At 57.4% G+C, this 22542-nt stretch overlaps 1 protein-coding gene across 1 annotated transcript; it reads left to right on the top strand.

Annotated features, from left to right (window-relative positions):
• Positions 1–1015: 1015 nt before the first annotated feature.
• Positions 1016–14405, top strand: SLC4A3 (solute carrier family 4 member 3). Its single transcript, XM_045078780.1, is given in 24 exon segments — positions 1016–1193; positions 1345–1488; positions 1833–1998; positions 2606–2886; positions 3053–3168; positions 3580–3779; positions 5342–5490; positions 5599–5779; positions 6206–6341; positions 6596–6779; positions 7230–7329; positions 7775–7893; positions 7895–7960; positions 8811–9036; positions 9206–9424; positions 9733–9881; positions 10075–10269; positions 10756–10974; positions 11315–11404; positions 11899–12065; positions 12548–12801; positions 13105–13274; positions 13441–13614; positions 14082–14405. Coding segments are annotated over 23 exon segments (3690 nt in total). The 5' UTR covers positions 1016–1193; positions 1345–1437; the 3' UTR covers positions 14160–14405.
• Positions 14406–22542: the final 8137 nt, after the last annotated feature.

Below are 22542 nucleotides of genomic sequence, written 5' to 3' on the forward strand. Positions count from 1 at the left end.
AAGGCGGTGAGTGTTCACAGACCTGCCACCTGCTCTCCCCTCTCCTCGTATGTGGCTTTGAATGTAGAAATCCTTTGGGCTGAGCTGAGATCCAGATGAGGGTAGGGGCGGGAGAGGGTCTATTACATGTCAAAGGTCACAGGGCTAAACCTCCTTCCCACACAGAGGGGTCCATCATGTTCAGCACCCTGTCTGTCCCCCACACCCCTCTCTGCAGGCGTGGGTTTCCCTCTCTGGAGCTGGCTGGCTCACCTTCTTCTGCCCATTAGCTCCCTCCGCAGTTCTGCCCCCACATCCTCTGTCTTCCCAAGGATTCAGGGACCTGGCTTCAGCACACAGATTGGGGGCTGTAATGGATGTAGCCTTGTGCTAGGTGCCCAGTTTTCAGCCAGACACCAGAAGATCAAATTGGGATCCAGCAAGCCCTTCCAGAGACCTTTGCCCTTGGAAAAGGAGATGTGATCCCAGGGAGTGGAGGAGGGGAGAGGAGACGTGGAAACTGAGCTACAGAATCTTAGAGCCGGATGGAACCCTGGAACACTCCTACTCCAGGTTCCTTGGGCCACGGAGGGGGAAACCCGGAGGGGAGGTAATGTGCCAAGGTCAAATGTTGGGTGGTGGCTGGTGGCAGAAACCAGGCATCTGAGCCCATATTGGGACGAAAGGGGCAGGTGGTGGGTGCTTTACGGTGTCTGTGAGCTCCGTTCCCAAGGTTGGAAGGGCTTGTGTGGGCTGGGGGTCGCCTCCAGGACTCCCGAGGGGAGGGAGGGGAGACTAAAAGCAAAGCGGGAGAGCGACCTGGGGATTGTGGGAATGTGGGGCCGTGCACCCGCCCCAGCCCTGCGTGGGGCGCCCTGGGGAAGGGGCTCTGGGCAGGGGTGAGGGGTGGGGGTCCTGCGGGGTCCCGCGCGTGGGGGCCGGGCCGGCCGGGGCGGAGTGAGTCACTGCCCGCCCGCTCCCATTGTGCGGCCTGGCGGCGGCGGCGGCGGCGGAGCTGCGGAGCCGAGCGCGAGGAGGTGGAGCCCCGGGCTGCGGGCTCCGGCGCCTGCGTCCGCCCGGCTGGCCCGGCTTGCCGCCGCCGTGGGCGACCCCCCGGCCGTGCGGCCCTGCGCGGCGCCAGGCCCCCGAGCACGCGCGGGAGGGAGATGGGGCGCGGCGGCCGGCGCAGGCCCCGCACGCTCCGGAGCCCCGAGGTACCGCAGGGCGGGGCTGGGGCGCGGCGGGCCAGGGCCGGGGCCCCGGGGTGTCGCGGGCGTGGCGGGGCCTCGCCTGGGCAGGCGGATGATCGGGCTCGAGGGGGAGAGGGCGGCGGCGCGAGGCTCCTGACCCCGCCTTCTCCACCAGGGCTCCCCACTAGGCCCCCGCAGCGCCCCCTTCTTCTCAACCCGGTCACGGGTCCCTCAGTGAGCGAGAGGCTCCCGAGCTGCCTCCCCGGCCATGGCCAACGGAGTGATCCCGCCGCCCGGGGGCGCCTCCCCCCTACCCCAGGTGACTGCCGCGCGCGGAGGTGGGAGAAGAGGAAGGAGGGACCCCAAGGAGGAGAGGGGAGTCCTCTGGCCGACCTTGGGACCCCCACATCCGGGGATGGAGCTGGGTTAGAGGGGATGGGGAAAGGGAGGGCCTTTCGGTATTTTTTCAGTTCTCTTGCCTCCTTTCCCCTCAAGCTCTAGGGTCCTGGGAGGCTGACCCAAGGCTGGGGCGCAGGGAGAGGGGATTGTTGAAGATGGAGGCCGCTGGTCTTCTCCACCCTCAGCCAGGGTTTGGAGTTGGGGTGGATGTGGGGCGTTCTTGGGTCAAGGGTCCTTCTTAGAAGAGGCTGTCTGAGCCTGCAGGTCCGTGTGCCCTTGGAGGAGCCCCCTCTGAGTCCAGACCTGGAGGAGGAGGACGATGACTTGGGCAAGACCTTGGCTGTGAGCAGGTTTGGGGACCTCATCAGCAAGCCCCCGGCCTGGGACCCTGAGAAGCCCAGCCGCAGCTACAGCGAGCGGGACTTTGAGTGTGGGTAGCCCGGGGCCCCCTAGTGTGGCCGCCCTCACCACCATCACCTTCATTGCCACCATCACCGTGTTCACCACTGGCTTGGTCACCCAGTGCCATCTTGTGCTGGACGCTGTGCGGGACGCTGTGCTGGGCCACCATGCCATGTTAAGTCATCCTGCCTCACTCACCCATCGCCTGTCCACCCTCCGGGGGAGCCGGGCCCCAGACGCAGAGGGAGACATAGGGAGATGGGCCCGAGGCCTTCCTCGGTGACCTTCATCTTCACCAAGGCTCTGCTGTCCCTCCGGCCCTGCCCTCTTCTCTCTGCCTCCTCACCTCCCTCTGCTCTTCTGACTCTGCCTCCCCCCCTTGCTGTATCGTGTCTTCCCATGTCCCCCAGCCCCATTTCACAGCCCGCCCTCTCCTTGACTCCCGTTCCCCCACTCTACCAGGCCTTACCAATGGCAGGACACGGACACAGGTGTTGGGGGGAGCTGGCTCTCGAGGAAGTTCTAGGGTGCCCTTGTTTGAGGCCCTGAGCTAGAATAAGGTGTGTGCCCCTAGGGTGGTGAGGGGGCCCGCTTCTGCTGTGGGGGCCCCCCAACCGGCTCTCCTGCACCCCCAGTTCACCGGCACACATCCCACCACACCCACCACCCGCTCTCGGCGCGCCTGCCTCCACCCCACAAGCTGCGGCGACTGCCCCCCACCTCTGCCCGGCAGAGCAGGAGGAAGAGGAAGAAGGAGAAAACCTCGGCTCCCCCCTCGGAGGGGACCCCTCCCATCCAGGAGGAGGGGGGAGCTGGAGCGGAGGAGGAGGAAGAGGAAGAGGAGGAGGAAGAGGAAGGGGAATCTGAGGCAGAACCTGTGGAACCCCCGCCCTCAGGGTCCCCACAGAAAGCGAAGGTAGGGGTCTGTTCCTGAAGGAGGGCTGAGTCCTCAGGGAGGGGTGCAGCGGGGAGAAGAGGATGCTGCAGAGGGGGCTGGGGCTGCCTGGGGAGGCAGAGGGGTGGGGGGCGGTCGGGGGCTGAGCCCCGGTGCAGGAACCCAGGGCACGCTGCTTTGTCCACAGTTCTCCATTGGAAGTGATGAGGATGACAGTCCTGGGCTCTCTGGGAGGGCTGCCGTCACCAAGCCTCTGCCCTCGGTGGGCCCTTGCTCTGACAAGAGCCCCCAGCAGTCAGTCAGGTACTGGCCTCCAGCCCAGAGCAGGTCCCAGGCTCCCTTCTGACCCTGGCGACTGTCCCCAGCTCTGACCCTGGAGAAGAAGAGGGGAGTTGAGGAGGGAACAGAGGAAGGGGGGAGGGGTTCGTCCTGTCTCTGTCCATAGGGTTGACAAGGAGAAGAGACAAGGTGTCATTAGAGAGGAGGACAGGGATAAAAGTGGAAGACAGACAGGAAGTGGGGGTGGGGCGGTGAGATGGGGACAGGGAGGTAGAGGTCAGCTTCCTTCTCTGTCCAGAAGGAGTCTGTGTCTAGCACCCGGGGGGCTATTCCAGGCCCCACCCCAAGCTGGGGGAGGACAAAGGAACCCCCTAACCTGGCCCATCTCCACCGTGGTTCCCTGTCAAGTCCAAGGCTGCCATGGTGCCTCCTCAGCTCCTCAAGCCCCCGGGCCCGGGTCTCCCGAGTCGCTGGGGAGAAGAGCCGGCCGTGGAGCCCGTCGGCCAGCTATGACCTGCGGGAGCGGCTGTGCCCAGGCAGTGCCCTGGGCACCCCAGGTGGCCCGGAGCAGCAGGTGCCCACTGACGAGGCAGAGGCCCAGATGCTGGGCTCCGCGGACCTGGATGACATGAAGAGTGAGTGACACACTGTGGCAGTGGCAGCCCCCCTGGCCCACCCCCATGGGCGCTCCACAGGTGGGGAACCTAGGAGAAGCTCTGTGTTCTCTCCAACCCGGTGCTGAGTCCCCTCTGCAGTATCCCTGTCTGCTGGCATGTGGCTAGGGACAGGGAGCTCACTACCTCACCAAGCCACCTCTCTGGTTGCCAGAGCTGAGATTTCCCTTCGTGACACCTCTGCCCTTCTGTCCTGATTTTGTCCTCTGAGTCACCCCCTGAATAAGGCAACCCCTCCTTCCACGTGACCTTTGCAGACATTATGTCCCCCTCCCCCCAGGGCTCCTCTTCTCAGGGCAAACTCTTTTTGTCGTCTTCACGCCAGGCCCCTTGAGGGTGAGCCACTCTTCTGGGTCCCGCTTCTCCCCACATCGGGGTCCCCTGACTTGTCGCACCACCCTCGGCGGGGCCTGGCTGTGATTGTGGCACATTCCTTCCATCTTATCAGTGCCCTGGTTTCTGTGCCACCTGTCATCACTCACGGGGCTCTGTGCCCAGGCTGGGGGCATCACTGACCCCACCTCCCTCCCCCTTGGAAGCACAGTGTGTGGGCGGGGGTTGGTGGGGAGGGCTCTGAGCTCAGTACGTCATGGAAAGTTGCCAGGGCCTGAGGACAGGGACAGGAACAATCCGATGGCAGCAGTGGGGTGGGGTGGGGGTGGTCAGGGGAGGGCGTGTTTACAGACTCAGGGTGGGGGTTGGAAGCAGCAGGGAGCCAGCCCAGGGCTGTGGGGAGTCTGGAGGCTTGGGTTGAACAAAGACCACTGATCCAGGCTCCCACCTTTTAGGAGAGCCAGGGCTTAGGGGGTGGAGCAGTGGCCAAGGGCTCAGCCACGGGGAGAACGATGAGCCTGCTGGAGGAGGTCACAGAGCCCAACAGGGCACTGAGCCCTGGGCCTGGGGACACGGAGGGCCAGGGCCCTTGGATGGCCCCGGCCCCCAGCCCTCGAGACTCGCTGGCCTCAGAGGACTTAGAAATGTTGGTGCTGGACCTTGAGGACGGTGATCTGTGTGAATCCCTCCAGGGCCAGCTGAGCCCCATGGCCGGGGAACCAGCCTGTGAGTAAGCGGGCCGCCGGGCTCTCTGTGGCTGCTGGCCTGGAAGGGGCAAGCAGGGAGGAAGGGCAAGAGCTCAGCTTGAGTCAGCCAGATGTGTACCTGTGGGGGAGACCTGGTGCCAGGAGAGGGCATAGGGAAAGGACTGGGGGCCTGGTGACTTCACGTAGGTCCTGGTGCTCTGGAATGAGAGGCAGTGGCCATGGGGGAGGTTGGGCAACCCGGGCTTGGACCGAGTTGGGATTTGCCTTCTTACAGTGGCTTAGCCAGTGGTCCCCTGTGTTCGTATGGAATTGTCATTCCCCTTCTCTGGGCCTGTGTGTCTTTGTCTGTGACACGCCTGTGCCGGCTTATGCGGTTGTGTGGACATGGCCCCTGGCTGGCCAGGGCAGGGGGCTGGAGGGCTGGCTCTGACCATGAGGACCTGAGCTGGACCCCCAGGACCACCAAGCCTGCCTGGCCTGTAGGTCACCGGCTGGAGGACAACCCTGGTGTGCGGCGGCACCTGGTGAAGAAGCCCTCTCGGACGCAGGCCGGGAGGGGCAGCCCGGGGGGCTTGGCCCCAATCCTGCGCAGGAAGAAGAAGAAGAAGAAGCTGGATCGGAGGCCTCATGAGGTACAGGGGCCTGAGGGCTGGGCCTCCATTTCCGGCCTTCCTCTCCTTCCCCTACCCCCCGCCCCCCGTGGGCCGCAGACCCTCACCCTGGGCTCCTGCCTCACTCAGGTGTTCGTGGAGCTGAACGAGCTGACGCTGGACCGCAGCCAGGAGCCCCACTGGCGGGAGACGGCGCGCTGGATCAAGTTTGAGGAGGATGTGGAAGAAGAAACAGAGCGCTGGGGGAAGCCTCACGTGGCCTCGCTCTCCTTCCGCAGCCTTCTGGAACTCCGGAGGACCATCGCCCACGGTAGGGACCCTGCAGGCCTGGCCCCGGGCTGTGTGCCCTCTTCGCCGGCTATGGAGTTCGGCTAGCAGCAGGCTGTCCAGCTTGGGGGATGCTGCTCCCCGGGGGCCTGTGTCCAGGCAAGGTCTGGCTGCCACCTTGGAGATGGGGAGTCCGAGCCCCTGTGTAGCCGTGAGCTGGAGGGGCCAGGCTGTGCTGCTCTAGGCTCCCGTCCCCGCGCCCAACACTAACCAGCGACTCCCCTCCCTGGTTCGCTCCAGGTTCCCTCTGCACATCCCTGTGTCTGGCTTGTTGGGGCCAGGTGTCACTGAGTACCTGCTGTGTGCACTGAGGGCTGGGTCACCCGGCATGTCTGCCTGCCCTTGGGGAGCAAGGCGACAGGGGTGGCTTTTTCTCTCTGATGGGACCCTCCCCCACCTATTCCCCCAGGAGCTGCCCTCCTGGACCTGGAACAGACCACTCTGCCGGGGATCGCCCATCTCGTGGTGGAGACCATGATCGTGTCTGACCAGATCCGTCCGGAGGACAGGGCCAGCGTCCTGCGTACCCTCTTACTGAAACACAGGTGCCAGTGTGGGGGCCCTCGGTCGGGGCATTCTTGTGCCTGTGCTCTTCCAGGATCATGGACTCTCCTGTGCGGTTTTCTAGCCTCTGCTTGAATAACCCTAGTGATGGGGAGCTTATTACTCTTTCACTCTCGGACAGGACCAGCCATTAGAAAGTTCTTCCTTCCACGGAGGGAGGAGGGGCGGAGGCCCTGACCCTCCCGTTTCTCTGCCTCTCTCCCTAACCGGCCTTGCTCCTCTGCCCTCTTCACAGCCATCCCAACGATGACAAGGACACTGGCTTCTTTCCCCGAAACCCATCCAGCTCCAGCGTGAACTCTGTCCTAGGGAATCATCACCCGCCCCCCAGCCACGGCCCTGATGGTGCAGTGCCCACCATGGCTGATGATGTGGGGGAGCCAGCCCCACTCTGGCCTCATGACCCTGATGCCAAGGAGGTCAGTCGCCTTGCTCGGACCTGGGCTGGGGGACTGTGGGGGCTTCTGGTTTCTCTGGAGGCCGCCACTGGCTTCCGGGAATGGGTTAGGGAGGTTGGATGGCTGGTACCCTGTGAGGGATGTGGGGGGACCTGTAGGAGACACGCATGAGGGCCCCTGCCCTAAAGAACCAGGAGGTTAAATGGGGTGATATGGCAGACCCAGGGGACCCATTTCAACAAGACAAGGTAGAGGTGGTGGCGGGCAGCTTGGGGTGGGGGTCGACAGCCTGAACAGTCTCCTCTCGGTATGGGGTGCATCACAGACAATCCCTTTCCTGGCTGGGGAGGGAGAAAAGAGGCCCCCCCTCTGGGGGTCAGAGGGCAGAGTCCAGGGCTGGAGCAAGGGATGGGAAGGCCTGCCACGGCCTCCGGTCAGGGTCCCAGCCCTATTCCAGTTCTGCGTCCTCAGAAGCCTCTCCACATGCCTGGGGGAGAAGGTCACCGGGGAAAAAGCCTGAAGCTGCTGGAGAAGATCCCCGAAGATGCTGAGGCTACTGTTGTGCTTGTGGGTGAGGAGGAAGGGGGTCCTGGGCGTGTGGGCTTCCCCTGCGCCCTGCTTGTCCTCAGCTCCGGCCTGCAGGCTCCTTCCAACCCTGTTCAGGCCCTCAGTGCATCCCTGCCTTTCCTCATTGCCTGTCTCGCCCCCAGCTCGCTCTTTCTCAGTTCTCTGCTTCCTGTTCGGTTTTCCACTGTCTTAGACTGCCACTAGTCCACAGAGCACTTTTGTGAGAATTAAAGAGAAGAACTCCTTCTCGGAGACTGTTAACTTTTCCTCTACTCTTAAATAATAATAAATTTACAAACATATACACGAATAGGGTTTCTTTAGATTGGGCTTAATTTGTGCAGCACACCACCTGCTCAACTGTACAGGGTGGCCCCAGATGTTTTTCTCTGGGTCCAGCCTGGAGGGCTCCTCTTTGCTCAGTGCCCGGTGCCTTACTTTCCCCCCAGGGTGTGTGCCTTTCCTGGAGCAGCCGGCAGCAGCTTTTGTGCGCCTGAATGAGGCCGTGCTCTTGGAGTCTGTGCTCGAGGTCCCTGTGCCTGTGCGCTTCCTCTTTGTGATGCTGGGTTCCCAGCCACACCAGCACTGACTATCACGAGCTTGGGCGCTCCATTGCCACCCTCATGTCTGACAAGGTGGGTCCTGCAGACTCTGGGCCTGTTCCCCCGGGGTCCTCTTTTTCCCCTGTCACTCACTGCCTACATTCCTGGCCCTGGAGGCCTTTCTGGGTAGAGGCAGCACTCTGGAGTGGTGAGGGAGGGAGCTGTTGGCCAAGGGCAGAAAAGGGAGCCTGGGTTGGGACTGTGAGAAGGGGAGGTGGTTGAAGGGGGAGAAAAAAAGCCCAGATCCCCAAATCTTGGACGTGACCTAAGACTGGAAAGGGAGGGCTGGATATGTTGGTTTTTGCTGTGGCTTCTCTCAGCTGGGACAGGAAGGTCCTTTAACCAGGGGCGATGTTGGAAATGCTAACTGACCAACCCGGGGCGGGTGGGAGCTCTCTGGACAAAATGATTCTGGGGGCCCCTGCTATGCCTGGTGTTGCCCATTTAGTTGTTGCATTGTGGAAAAGTCTGCAAGCTCCTAGGGGAATAGAAGGCACTCAGAGTTTCAGGGCTGTGGCCAATTGTGGGCAAGCGAGGACGTGAGTCAATATTTTATTTTATTTTATTTTATTTTTTTTAAGAGATTTATTTATTTGACAGAGAGATCACAAGTAGGCAGAGAGACAGGCAGAGAGAGAGGGGGAAGCAGGCTCCGCATTGAGCAGAGAGCCCGATGTAGGGCTCGATCCCAGGACCCTGAGATCATGACCTGAGCCAAAGGCAGAGGCTTTAACCCACTGAGCCACCCAGGCACCACATGAGTCAATATTCTGACAGTTGGACTAGGCCTGTATATGTGGCCAGACACCCACCTTGCCTCTGGGTCCGTGACGGACTAACACCTCCTCTCTGGATGCTTAGTCCTTGCCTCTCCTGCCTCCAGCTGTTTCACGAGGCTGCCTACCAGGCAGACGACCGGCAGGACCTCCTGAGCGCCATCAGTGAGTTCCTGGATGGCAGCATCGTGATCCCTCCATCCGAGGTGGAGGGCCGTGACCTGCTGCGCTCCGTGGCTGCCTTCCAGCGGGAGCTGCTGAGGAAGCGGCGGGAGCGTGAACAGACCAAAGTGGAGATGACCACCCAGGGAAGCTATGTGGCCCCCGGGAAAGGTCAGACCCTTTGGGGCCCGTACCCCGCCCTCCCGCCCACTGCAGCTCCTAAGGTCATGAGCCCTAACTCCTGTATGCCAGCTTCTAGTCCCTGATGGGGAGGATTGAGCCCAGAGCCCCCCAGTAGGAGGGGGTGGTCTGGGCTCCAGCAGCTCCTTGCACCCCCCAGAGCTGTCAGTGGAGCTAGGGGGCTCCGAGGCAACCCCTGAAGATGACCCCCTGCTGCGGACTGGCTCGGTGTTTGGGGGGCTTGTGCGAGATGTGAAACGTCGGTACCCACACTACCCCAGTGACCTGCGAGACGCCCTGCACTCCCAGTGCGTGGCAGCTGTGCTCTTCATCTACTTCGCCGCCCTTAGCCCTGCCATCACCTTCGGGGGGCTGCTAGGTGAGGGGCAGGGGACCCAGTGTCACCTGCAAGGTCTGTGGTCAGGGGGTCTCAGGCATCACTTTTGCAGGGGGGCTATACAGTGAGAGGGGGCAGGAAGGGTGCAAGGGGTCGGGGAGCCTGTGACTGGAGGTGGGGGTGGACGGGGGAGGGTGGGAGGGTGGGGCTGGGGAGTGGGACCTGTCTATTGCCCTACGAGGCTACTCTGTCGTAGTTGGGTCCCCAGGTCAGGGTAGGCTAGATGAAGAGGAGGGGCTGGGTAGAAGGAGCCAGGCCAGGGCCCTCCCACTGACCCTTGCCTGCACCAGGGGAGAAGACTGAGGGGCTGATGGGTGTGTCGGAGCTGATTGTGTCCACCGCGGTGCTCGGCGTCCTCTTCTCTCTGCTGGGGGCCCAGCCGCTGCTTGTAGTTGGCTTCTCAGGGCCACTGCTGGTCTTCGAAGAAGCTTTCTTCAAGGTGACAGCCCTCCCCTGCCCCTCCCCAGGGATCTCATGTCCCATCTCTCGGCCCAGATAATGGGGTCCCTGCAGTCTCTCTCCTCCTTCCCTTTAGAGTTCAACCCCGCCCGCCCCCACTCCAGCCCATCCCATGGGGCCCGATGTCTAGGGCAGACCACTGTGGTTAACCGCACCTCCCTCCTGGCCTCCAGTTCTGCCGAGCCCAGGACCTGGAGTACCTCACCGGCCGGGTGTGGGTTGGCCTCTGGCTGGTGGTCTTTGTCCTTGCCCTGGTGGCCGCTGAAGGCAGTTTCCTGGTCCGCTATATCTCACCTTTCACCCAGGAGATCTTCGCCTTCCTCATCTCACTTATTTTCATCTACGAGACCTTCCACAAGCTCTACAAGGTGGAGATCCAGAGAGGTCTTCGGGGTGGACATGGGTGGGGGCTGGGTAGCACCCTGGGGAGGGGTGCACGGCAGTGGGGCGGCGTGGAGCACTGGGAGCAGAGGGGACAGGGAGGAGGGCCCCCCTTGGGTGTGGGCGTGTAGGGGGGGCGCGGGACACCCTGAGTAAGGTCAGAGCTGCCAGACAAGGAGTCGGAGCCAGAAGGTACAGATTAGAACCCCAGCAGGATTCAGCCAGTATGTGCTTGTGGGGGGGCACTCTCAGTGCTGTGGGGCTCCTTTTGTAGAGGAGTATGTGTACGTGTGTGTGTGTGTGTGTGTGTGTGTGTGTGTGTGTATGTGATGCAGCTTGATGTCCTGTGACCCTGTTGCCTGGTCAGGTGTGGGAGGGGTCAGCGCTCCCCCTCACAGTGGTATGAAAGTAAGTTGATAACATTGTGGTCACCTGCTCAGGGGAGTGCTAGGGCAACCTTGTAACCCCCACAGGTGTTCACGGAGCACCCACTGCTGCCATTCTACCCCCCTGAGGGGGCTTTGGAAGCTGGGCTAGAGCTGAATGGGAGTGCTGTGCCCCCCACCGAGGGGCTGCCTGGCCCTAGGAACCAGCCCAACACGGCTCTGCTGTCCCTCATCCTCATGCTTGGAACCTTCCTCATTGCCTTCTTCCTGCGAAAGTTCAGGAACAGCCGCTTCCTGGGAGGCAAGGTGCGTGGCTGAGAAGGGGTGGGGGTTCTCCATGGGTTCCCCTGGAAGTTCCTGTCATCACAGCCAGTCTTCGCTCCAGAGGGGCGCTTTCCCCTTCTCCCGGTCAACCCGTGAACCTAAACCACATCTGTGCCGTCCCTTCCGGGTCAGAAGCTTCAGCGAAGTTTAACCAGGCCAGGAATGCTGTCTTGAGCTGGGTGGCACCTGTGGGATTTAGAAGGACAGGTCAGGGGATTTCTGGCTCCAGACCTGAGAGAGTGGGGAGTAATAAGTCCCCATGTTTGTCTCCTGACCCTCACTTCTGCCTTTTGCTCCTTTCCCCGCACTGGCCACTCCCAAGGCTCGCCGCATCATTGGGGATTTTGGCATCCCCATTTCCATTCTGGTGATGGTCCTCGTGGATTACTCGATTACAGACACCTACACACAGGTGAGCAGGGCCCGCCTCCCTCCAGCGGGGGCTTCTCACCCGAGTCTTGGGAGGGAGGCCACGACACGTCTCCATTGCCATAGTGGTCACGATCACAGGCAGAATTCAGCCTTTTTAATGGAGGGCTGACCTGCTGGGGCCATGCTGGGGTGGCGGGCTGGGGACAGCTGAGCGGTTCAGCGGATGCGGTCAGTCAGGGGGTCTGAGGCTGTATGTGAGCCTTAGCCGAGACTCCTGGCACGGGTGTGGGGCTGGCGGCCGAAGGACAGTTGTACCCGGGGCTCAGGGAGAAAGGATGTCATTCTCTGTCCGCTACCAAATCCTTGGAGAGACTCTGGGAGATGGAAAACTAATTTCCCCCGAACCTGTTCACATCCAGGTTTCCTGGAGGCTTGGTACTGGGAACACAGAGCTTGGTGGGAGCAGCTGCTACATGGGGTTCTTAACATGGGGAGGCTGTGTCCCTGAACCCCGTCTTCCTTCCCCCCATGCAGAAGCTGACGGTGCCCACTGGGCTTTCAGTGACGTCCCCCCATAAGCGCACGTGGTTCATCCCACCCCTGGGCAGTGCCCGTCCTTTCCCACCGTGGATGATGGTGGCAGCTGCTGTCCCTGCCCTGCTGGTCCTCATCCTGATCTTCATGGAGACCCAGATCACTGCGTGAGAGGGCTGGGGGACTCGGTGCGGGAGGCCGGGGAGGAGTGGAAGGCAATAGGATTGGTGGCAGGGGTGGGGCACATGGCCCGGGGCACAGTTTCCCTCCGGGGTTGTGACAGGAGAGCCATCTGTCCCCACTGCCATGTGCAGGGTGGCCGCTGGCAGTCCTCACCACAGTCTGGCACTGTTCTCTCTCACCCAGCGATGCTCCTATGCGTCTCATTTGGGTTAAACCACAGTGTGGTGAGATCTGGCGTCTGGCTTTTGTGGCATTTTAAATATCCACAGTATGAGGTTTTAGCTCCAATTTGCTTCGATGTGAGAACACCATTTTGGGAGCTTGGAAGAGGAAGCTGGCAGATCCCGGGGAGGGCCCTTCAGGCCATGCCGGTCCTTACCCCCGACAACGCGGGACCTGCTGCGCATGCCTGGCCCTGTGGCCGGCCTGCCCTCCCCACCACCCAGCCCCGCTTCCCGTCCTGCAGGCTCATCGTCAGCCAGAAGGCCCGGAGGCTGCTTAAGGGCTCCGGCTTCCACCTAGACTTGCTGCTGATCGGCTCCCTGGGTGGGCTCTGCGGGCTGTTCGGGCTGCCCTGGCTCACGGCCGCCACTGTCCGCTCGGTCACTCACGTGAATGCCCTGACGGTGATGCGCACTGCCATCGCGCCCGGGGACAAGCCCCAGATCCAGGAGGTGCGGGAGCAGCGGGTCACCGGAGTGCTCATCGCCAGCCTCGTGGGTGAGAGCACCCACCTCGCAAGGCCCCAGTCCCCGCTCCGCAGACCTGCCTCCTTGGGCCCGGTGCCCGTCAGTCGGCTCTCTCTCCTGGGCTGGCCTCAGGTCCCTTCTGGGTCTCCAGTTGCACCCGCTCTCACCCCAACCTGCCTTGTAGCATTCTGAGCCTTTTTACCCTGAGCACTTTCCAGGTTCTCCATCCGGCTCTGTCTTCTCTCGGGCGTAGCGACGAGGCCCAGCCGGTCCCCCTCCACCAGGCCCGTGGAGGCTGTCCGAGGGGTCAGGAAGTCTGTGTCACCTCCTCCAGGCCTGTCCATCGTCATGGGGGCTGTGCTGCGCCGGATCCCGCTGGCTGTGCTCTTTGGGATTTTCCTGTACATGGGGGTCACGTCGCTGTCGGGGATCCAGCTGTCCCAGCGTCTTTTGCTCATCCTCATGCCAGCGAAACACCATCCTGAGCAGCCCTATGTGACCAAGGTAGGGCTGGGCAGCATGGAGGTGGGGAGCTGGGGGGTTGGGGAGGGGTCGCAAGGATGCTGGGGCTGGAGAGGGACAGCGTGACTATGGAGGTTTGGGGACTCCGGGAGCTGTGGGTGGGAGCCGGCTGGGCGCTGTGCCGTGAGACCAGAGGCCTGCTCCCCAGGTGAAGACGTGGCGAATGCACCTGTTCACCTGCATCCAGCTGAGCTGCATCGCCCTGCTGTGGGTGGTCAAGTCCACGGCCGCCTCCCTCGCCTTCCCCTTCCTGCTGCTGCTCACGGTGCCTCTGAGGCGTTGTCTTCTGCCCCGGCTCTTCCAGGACAGGGAGCTTCAGGCGGTAAGGGATGCTGCTCAGGGCCCTGGACTCAGGGAGGCCTGGGTTCCAGTCCCCCCCCCCATGCCCCCTGCTGGTTGTGAGACGGGAGGCAAGTTCCCAGAGTTCCTGAAGTCTCCATTCCAGCTGTGTAAATGGGCGGGTCTACCTTAGAGACATGTGGTGAGGATTGAGACCTGTGTGGGTAAAGCACAGAGCGGGAGGGCTTGGGGTGTGGTATAGCGTACTACTGCTCCCGATGGCTGGGAAGAGGTACTTGTTGTCGTTCTTATTATCATCTGGAGTGTCCCTGGGGCAGTGACCTGAGGGTTTTTGCCGGAGGGGAGTGTTTCGGGGGGCAGTCCCTCATGGTCCCTGCGAGGCCCGAGGCCCGAGAAGGTCTAGACTGTCCCCCGCCCCGGAAGAGTTGCTGGGGGAACGGGAGGGCGAGTGCCGCCTCCCTGCCCCTGCCGACCTTCTCCTTTCTGCAGCTGGACTCGGAAGATGCTGAGCCTAACTTTGATGAGGACGGCCAGGACGAGTACAACGAGCTGCACATGCCTGTGTGACCCTCCGCCAGTCGGGACCCTCAAGAGACCGTGACACCTTAGTGATCCACACCTGGGCCCCAGGCAGAGCCCAGCCCCGGGGCCAGCGGGCTCCTCCCAACCCAGAGATGTGCCTGGAGCCCCTCACACCACGGCCAGGGTGGCCCGCTGACTCTGCCCCGGGCACTGACCTTGGCTCACCCAGGCCCGTTCACAGACCAGACCGGCACAGACTTTGAGCTCATTATAACCACACTCCTTGTCTTGTGTCTGCCTCACTTTCTTGGTTCCACCCTTGGTCTGCCTGGTCATGCTTATCCAACTGGAATTGGAAGAATTCTGTTTTCAGGGTCATCAAAACCAGGGAGAGGTTTGAGGCAAGGACAGTATTCTTGGGGGAAAGGGAGAGAATCAAGACCACAGAAGGTCAGAGCTGGATGTTATCATGACCCCTTGAGTCGTCGCAAGTACAGCTGGGGAGCGGGAGGCTCAGGGTCTGGCTCAAGGTCACATACTGTTAATCTAGCCCCTGCTTGGAAGGGAGAGCGTGGGGGAGGTGTGAGGGAGGAGGTCACTTTGCTTTAGCCATTAGAGAAATCACTGTCCCCAGTGGCTGTGAGGCTATAGAAGGAAATGGAAAATGTTTTCTTTCCTTGATCCCTGGCATTCTGAGAAGCAGGGACAGTAGCCCAATCCCCTAGACGCCAGGGTGGCGCTGGATTTGGGGTCTCTGGACCATTTTAGATTCTCACGGTTTAAGAGTAGCAGTTTGGGGATTCCTGAGGCCACTCCTTGTGCAACAGTCTGTTCTGCCAGAAATAACCTGGGAGGCCTTGAAGAGGGTGCAAACTGGGAGCCCGTTGCGTCACAGTTGCTAGGCAACCAGTAAGGATGTGAAGCCGGTTGTCCCTGTGTGGCCCCCTGGTGGCCACTCTCGCACACTGCCGGCTCTGTGCCCTCTGGGCAGGAGTCGCACTGCCATCTGGTGGACCCGCTGGATCTCTAGGTCAGAGACCCCATAGGAAAAGTTCATACTTCCCTGGAAGACACAGGGTGAGGTGTGGTTCCAGAGAGGTTCCGTGGAGTTGCACAGCCCTGGGCGGCTCTGAGCAACCAGGATCCTCAGTCCCACCTTAGGGGGCCCTGCTTCTTCCTTACCCCTTCCCCCGTCTCCTCCTAGTGTTCAGGCCAACGGCTAGAGCTCTGAAGTTGGTCAGCAGAGAGGGGACAGACCACCGTGAGGCTGTTTGTTGTGTTTATAGGGAAGAGATGCACCCTTTGAAATGTCCCGGATTGTCATTTAGGTGTGAGCATTTTATTCTCGTTGGCCCCTTTGGTCTCTGGCTACAGGACAGCCTCTAACTTCATTGGGCCTTTGGCCCCCTGGGGCTGTGTGAAGACAAAAATCCCTTTTCCTTTACATTGGCCAAGTCCAGGTGGAATTTCAGAGGAACTGTGCCAGGAGCAGAGAGTCAAGGTGAAACGCAAAAAACCTAGAACATAGACCAGCGCAGAGCAGATGATAAACGAGACGGCAGGGGCCCTGTGCTCTGATGCCTGGGGGAGAGAGGGTTTGTATGCAGGACTCTGTTCCTTTCCTGAGCCCTGCTCAGGTGCGGGCAGGTCTCCCCGTTCGGTTCGGGGGATGCTGGGAGCCCACAAGACAGCAGCTCCTTCTGAGCCTGGGGGGTGGGGGGAAGTGGAGAGCTGAGCCAGGACAGCTCAGCTCCTCGCTGGATACAGGATGTGTCTGTCATCTCTGTTGGGCAAGTAGCTGAGAGTTGGGGGGTGGTCCTCAAGTGGAAAGTGAGAAACCAGAGAATGAGGGACATTTGGAGTTGGTCCTGAATCTTTTACAGCCTCCGTGTTTCCTCTGACTTCCTCTTTACTTACCCTCTAACCTAATCCTTCTGGGGCACTGGGCAGCTCGACTGAGGACAGGGGGAGGAGAGGGAACCAACAGACAGGACCCCCCTCTGGCACCATTTAGTGGCACAGCTCTGGGGGACTCAGATGGGGTTAGAGGTATCCTGAATGACAGGCCCCACTGCTACCTGCTTTGGATGGGAAGCAGTGTGGTGAGTGAGCACGAGCAAGGTGGGGCAGGACCCTTCTAATAAGGAGAACTGTGGGCTCATCGCCATGTGACCCTTCCCTTGCAGCTTTCTGTGTGGGATTATGGTCCCATCCTGGGTAGCTGCCCAAAGCTTTCATTCTCAGACAAGTTCAAGCCCACGTCAGGGACCAGAGAAGTGCTAACTCATTCTTTTACTTTGAGCAGAGAGGGCGGCTGGCACGTCCTCGTTCCGTGCTGAGGATTCAGCTCACTCAGGATGTCTATGCCCTCGTGAAAGCTTCTGGCTGTGAGAGCTCATAGACCATCTGCTTGGACTGCCCCGGGCCCCTCCTTCAGGGCACAGAACCTGGCAATAATGGGTCCCATTTGGCAGTCTGTGTGACATCTCTTCTTCTGTCAGGTGACTCAAATAACGATCCTGCCTGTTGACACTTAGAGCTTCTAAAGGGAATTTTGAGTAGCAGTGGAAAGGCAAAGCAGAACTCAAGGACACTTGTGCCGAATGCTGCCCATACAGCGGGTGACGAGGCCATTGCTGACAACAACAGGAGAGTCCTGAACGGGTGGATTGAATCCCGCCTGGCAAACGGGAAACCCAACGTGAGGCATTTGGTTTCCAGCAAAATAAATTACATAACTGTCTGAGAGCGAGGACTTGATTGGTCGTGTGGCTCCCCCCCTGTGTAAGAAGCAAACTCCAATATTTGTAGGGCTTATGTTTCGGAGGAAGGTTTCGTATTTGAGACCTCTGCTGGGATTTATTTTAATCTAGTTGGAAAAGTTGCTTTTTGTTGAACAATCCTTTGTCAGGTGCTGACCAAGGAGACAGACTTTGGGAAATTCTTCCGGGGGTGGGGCGTCTTGCCTGGATCTGGGGGGACTTGGAGGAGGAGCAGGGAGCCCTTGGGACAGGGCTCCCTGGACCATGGGAGGTGCAGGACAGAGAGCAGGTGGTCCAACTAGAGAGAGAAGGGGGCCTGGAAGCTGCTGGACGATAGTATTGAGGATTGTCACTTTCTTGGTGTCCAGTCGTCATAATCTCCTCAAGGTCCAAAGAGACATCATGGGTTTCTTTCTGAGCCAGGTGGAGGGAGAGATATTGGGGATCCTGCATACCAGGCTGATGAGCTGACCGTGGTGTGGGGGGTGCCATCAGAGGCCCCAGGAGCTGTAGGAGCCAAATGGGGGCTGGACAGGGAGCCAGAGAAATGGCTCTGGGGCTCAAGTCAGCAGGAAGCATCATGGTCCTGCTTAGCATCCTGTTCCTGCTCCCCCCAGTGGTTCTTCAAAATGCTAATGACAGAGGGACCAGAGCACTTCTTTGTGCTGGTTGTGGAGGGCCCATGTATACAGGGCTTCTTTATAAGAGTTTATCCCAAAGTAAGTAGGTGCCCAGTCCTCACCTGTTTCCCACTATAGCTGAAAGTCGCTTCTCATTCTTGCTTCTCCTTAGTGTGGAAAGACAAATGTGTGGTGTGTTTATTTATTTTAGAAAAGGCAGGACCATGTCTATTCTCTTCTGTTTACTATGAAGCCTGGAAGTCAGTATGTAGCATATTCTAATGTTTGGGGTCATTGGTTGGGGGCTATGATCTGTGAGGCCCTTCCTGGCTCTGTTGGCCTTGCTGTTGTTGGGGGACATTGGGTTTCCATGGCCAGAGCATGAGGCTGGGAGGTCGGAGTCTGGGTTCTAGCTCGGCTCAGGCATTAGGTGATGACTTCAGTTATGTCCCCTCATCCTCCTGGCAGATTTGCAATGTGGCTCCAATGCTGCTTGCACGCACCTGCTGTTCTTCTAACAGACCTAGGCTACTGCAGTGGCTGCCTCAGGAAGGTGGGAAGCAGGAGGCTCTAGGGCCATGGTAACTATCTCCCTGCCACCCCCCCCCCCAACCACCTCTGGGCAAGTTACTAAGCTTAAGAACATTTCCTTAGCCTTGCCAGGAAAGTAGATCCTGGGGGAGTCTGCTTTTCCATTCCCAGGAGAATTAGAAACTCAAGGCGTACAGGGTGTGAGGTAGGGTGAGGAGTGGGGCTGAGCCATGATCTTGGAGCATGACTTTGGGAGTCATGACTGAATAATCAGACAAAGCTCTGAGAGATAAGCAGAATTCAATTAGATGGAAGTTTAACATCCATGAGGATTGTGTGGTCCCAAGGTATAAAAAGCATATGAAAATAATGCAGGGTTCTTTCTTTCATTCTTTTCCCCTTTCTTTCTTCTTCTTTTTCAAGATTTTATTTATGTATTTATTTATTTAACAGACAGAGATCACAAGTAGGCAGAGAGGCAGGCAGAGAGAGAGAGAGAGAGAGGAGGAAGCAGGCTCCCCGCTGAGCAGAGAGCCCGATGCCGGGCTCCATCCCAGAGTCCTGGGATCATGCCCGGAGCTGAAGGCAGAGGCTTAACCCACTGAGCCACCCATCCTTCCCTCCCTCCCTCTTACTCCCTCCCACCCTCTCTTTGTTCCTTCCTCTCTTTATTCTTTCTTTCCTTCCTTCCTTTCTTTCTTCTTCTTCTTTCATTTTATTTTTCAAGTAGTCTCTACACCCAACATGGGGCTTGAACTTACAACCCTGAGATCAAGAGTTGCAGGCTCCACTGACTGAGGCAGCCAGGCACTCCTAGAATGCAAGATTCTTTAGAGTCTGATGACCCTTAAGGGTCAAATAAGTGCAAAATCAGTGTGGGCCCTGGATAGGGATTATGGACAGGACTCTGGGTTGAAAACTAGTAATTGATCACTAGTCTCTAAGGAGGTGGTCTCCTTGGCTGTCCCCATCTCTAAGTTAGGAACATAAAGGCTGAAAATAGGGCTTGACTGGTCCAGAGGATCACCAGTGAGGATCCAGTCAGCATCTACCCAAAAGTTCTTACTGATGAACAACCTTAGTTTAAAAGAAGGAAATTATCTCTGTTATGGATAGACGTTTTAGGAGTCCAGGGAAAACACAAAGTTCAGCACACAAATGTAGGGAATATTCAGCACACAAATAAGGGAATGACAATTGTAGTTTTAGTATCTTCAAGTTAAAGGAATTTGTGTATGTATTATTGTCCTGGCCTGTTCTGGTGGCTATAACAGAATACCATAGACCAGGTGCCTTATGAACAACAGAAATGGATTACTCATGGTTCTGGAGGCTGGGAAGTCCAAGATCAAGTTGCTACAGATTTGGCGTCTGTGAGAGCCCACGTTCTGGTTCCTAGATGGCTGGCTGTCCTCACACTGTGTCCTCATAGAGCAGAGGGGGTGGGAAAGCTCTCTGGGGTCCCTTAGAAGGGCACTAATACCATTTCTAGGGACTCCACCCTCATGACCTGATCATGTTCCAAAGACTCCATCTCCTAAATACCTTCCCACTGGGGGCTAGGATTTCAATATACAAATTTTGGGGGACACTTATATTCAGCCCGTAGCAAGGATACTTCATGTACGGGTGATTTTATTTTATAAATATTTATTTATTTATTTTAGGGAGAGAGAGGGAACAAGTGGTAGGAGGAACTGAGGAAGAGGGAAAGAGAATTTTTTTAAAAAAGATTTTTGTTCATTTATTTGACAGAGATCACAAGTAGGCAGGTAGAGAGAGAGAGAGGAGGAAGCAGGCTCCCCACTGAGCAGGAAGTCCGATGCGGGGCTCCATCCCAGGACCCTGGCATCATGACCGGAGCCGAAGGCAGAGGCTTTAACCCACTGAGCCACCCAGGAGCCCTGTAAAGAGAGAATCTTAAGCAGACTGACTCTCTGTTGAGCAGGGAGCACAAGGTAGGCCCTATCCCAGGACCCCGAGGTCAGGACCTGAGCCAAAATCCAGAATCAGATGCCCCATGGACTGAGCCACCCAGGCACCCCTAAGTTGAAATCTTTCTAAATTTATGTATAGTTTGAAAATTTAAGAGACTATAAGCTTGACTATTTTTTGCATGCTTAATTTATTAAATCTTATGAGACTCACTTTAGTACTTGGGAAGCTTTGTCAGTCAGATGAAGTACTTAAAGAGGAATGGAATATATTAAATTTATAAACGCTGCTTAAAATGTTAAAGAGCTTTAATTAACTAAGTGTATAAATGGGACCAAACATTAATCAAAAGCCCTCTCAGAGTGATTGTTAATATTTGCTAGACTTATAAATAGGATAATAAGCTTCCTAAGCTGATTTTAAAAGCTGAAGGAAGGGCAATGCATTTCGGAATCTCTATTTTTAATAAATCAAATACTAATTTTCAGGCCCCAAGTAGAGCTATGCTTGGTTTCTGTGCACCAGAACCACACCCTCCAGGAATAAAAGACTCCTCTAAGCAACGAGTGAGCCTTGAGCGGTGCCGGCGGGAGCAGGGTGAGTGGAAGTGGAGGAGAGGAAATAAGATTTCAGGATTGTTTTTTTCCCAGGGTCAAGCTGGCTGGTTTATTCCACCTAATGCCAAATTGCTCAGGCTGCAGGGAGGCACTCAGGAAGACACTGAGTAAGCATGGTGTGCGAGGTCAGAATTGCTGACCAGGGTGGGTGGCAACTAACGGGGGGGGGGGTCAAGGTGGCTCTGGGACCTTCACCACCCCTCTCAGCAAGACCTTCTAGGTGCAAGCCCACTGCTCTCTTAGCTCTAAGTTATTCCTCGAGTCATTTCTCTTGGGCAGGAGATGTTCGTGGGAGAGGCCCAGGTTTTTGTCTTCCAGAAGGGTTTGCAGCCCAGGGCCCGTGAATGTACATCAATCAATATGCCTATTTGCACCTCACAGAAGGCAGTTCCAACCAATTTAAGCAGATACAGAACTGTTGAAAAGTCACTCATAAAGCCATAGGGAAGATAGGAGAATCCAACTCGAACACGTTATTGGCCAGAGTCACTGTCAAAGACACATCATAGGAAAAGTTGGGTGAGGGGCACCTAGCTGGCTTGGTCGGAAGAGCTTGTGACTCCGCTGGGTTTGAGTTCGAGCCCCATACTGGGGTGTAAAGATTATTTAAAAACAAACAAACAAACAAGCTTAAAAAAAAAAAAAAGGATTAGGTGAGAATGCTGCTGCCACAACTGAGTGTGACCTTGTGATGGATGCCTTACCTGGTCTGGGTGCCCCAGCTGGCCTGGAATGCCCACCAGAAGGATCCCCCACTATCCCACTTCTGCACTCTGCATGGCCAGCGCCCAGTCTTGGGGGGGGGGGCACGTCTGACTCTACAACCTGACCTCACGTGCCTGTGTCCACACTGCAGGGAAGGCTGGGAATGGGAATGGATGTCATTTCTAGCTTCTGTGGGGGGCGATGGGCTCTGATTTCCTCCAACACTCATGACACTGGTGTGCCGAAGCAGGTTTATAGCAGTTAGTTCAAATTTCAGGGACTTGTGAGCTGGTTGTTAAACATAGCCATTACTAAAAAATAAATTATGGTAGCTGTACTCTCCCCTATTTTTCCTGCAGACTACGACTAGAACCCCTGGTCATTATATATAAAAGAAACACAAGAAGACTCTGAAAGGAGATAAGTAGGCAGATCAGCTAGAGACCTTGAGACCTGAACACATCAGTGATTTCCTTGGAATTTTTTTTTTTTTTTTGGCCTCACATTTCCCATATAAGGAGCTATAAAAAAGCTGGCAACCCAGAAATTGCCAATGAGTACAGACAAAAAAGCTCCTACAAAGGTCTGCTCTCTCTAGCCAATGGCCAGGAAAGGAGCAACGTAACAAGTAGAAACCTTCTCAACAGTAACTACCAAACACCAGAGAAAACTCTGGCCCCATCTGCACTCATGCCAACAAGGGCTAAGTGGGGAGCCTAGACTTCCAACCTTGAGAGACCTTCACACCCTGCTGGGATAGTGTCACAGAAGGCTAAGTAGGGGGCCTACACTTCTACCTCCATTTACTAGGAAAGAGGCACATTCTCCCACACCCCAGGGGGTGGTGTCAGAGGAGGTCTGGTGGAGAGTCAGAACCATTGCCCAGCAGAAGGAGACAGACTAGAATATTATATAATGATTAAAACAAACCTCTAAGAAAACCTCAACAACAGAATTATGAAATTTGCAAAGCAAAAGTCGATTCAACTGAAAGGAGACACAGACAAATCATAATTATAGCTGGAGACATCAACAATCCTCTCAATGATCAATAGGACAGTTAATAGAAAATCAGCAAGGAGATAGAAGAGCTCAATGACATCATTGACCAACAGGATCAGATTGGCATTCATAGAACAGTGACCCAATGATATTAGACTATTTACTCTTTTCAAGTGCTCATGGAGCAGGTACCAAGATAGGCCATATCCTGGGCCATAAAACAGATTTCAGCATGTTTAAAAAAAATTGAAATCAT

Source organism: Mustela putorius, unplaced genomic scaffold (genome assembly GCF_011764305.1).
Source record: "Mustela putorius furo isolate JIRA1106 unplaced genomic scaffold, ASM1176430v1.1 tig00000275_pilon_pilon_pilon, whole genome shotgun sequence".
NCBI lineage: Eukaryota > Metazoa > Chordata > Mammalia > Carnivora > Mustelidae > Mustela > Mustela putorius.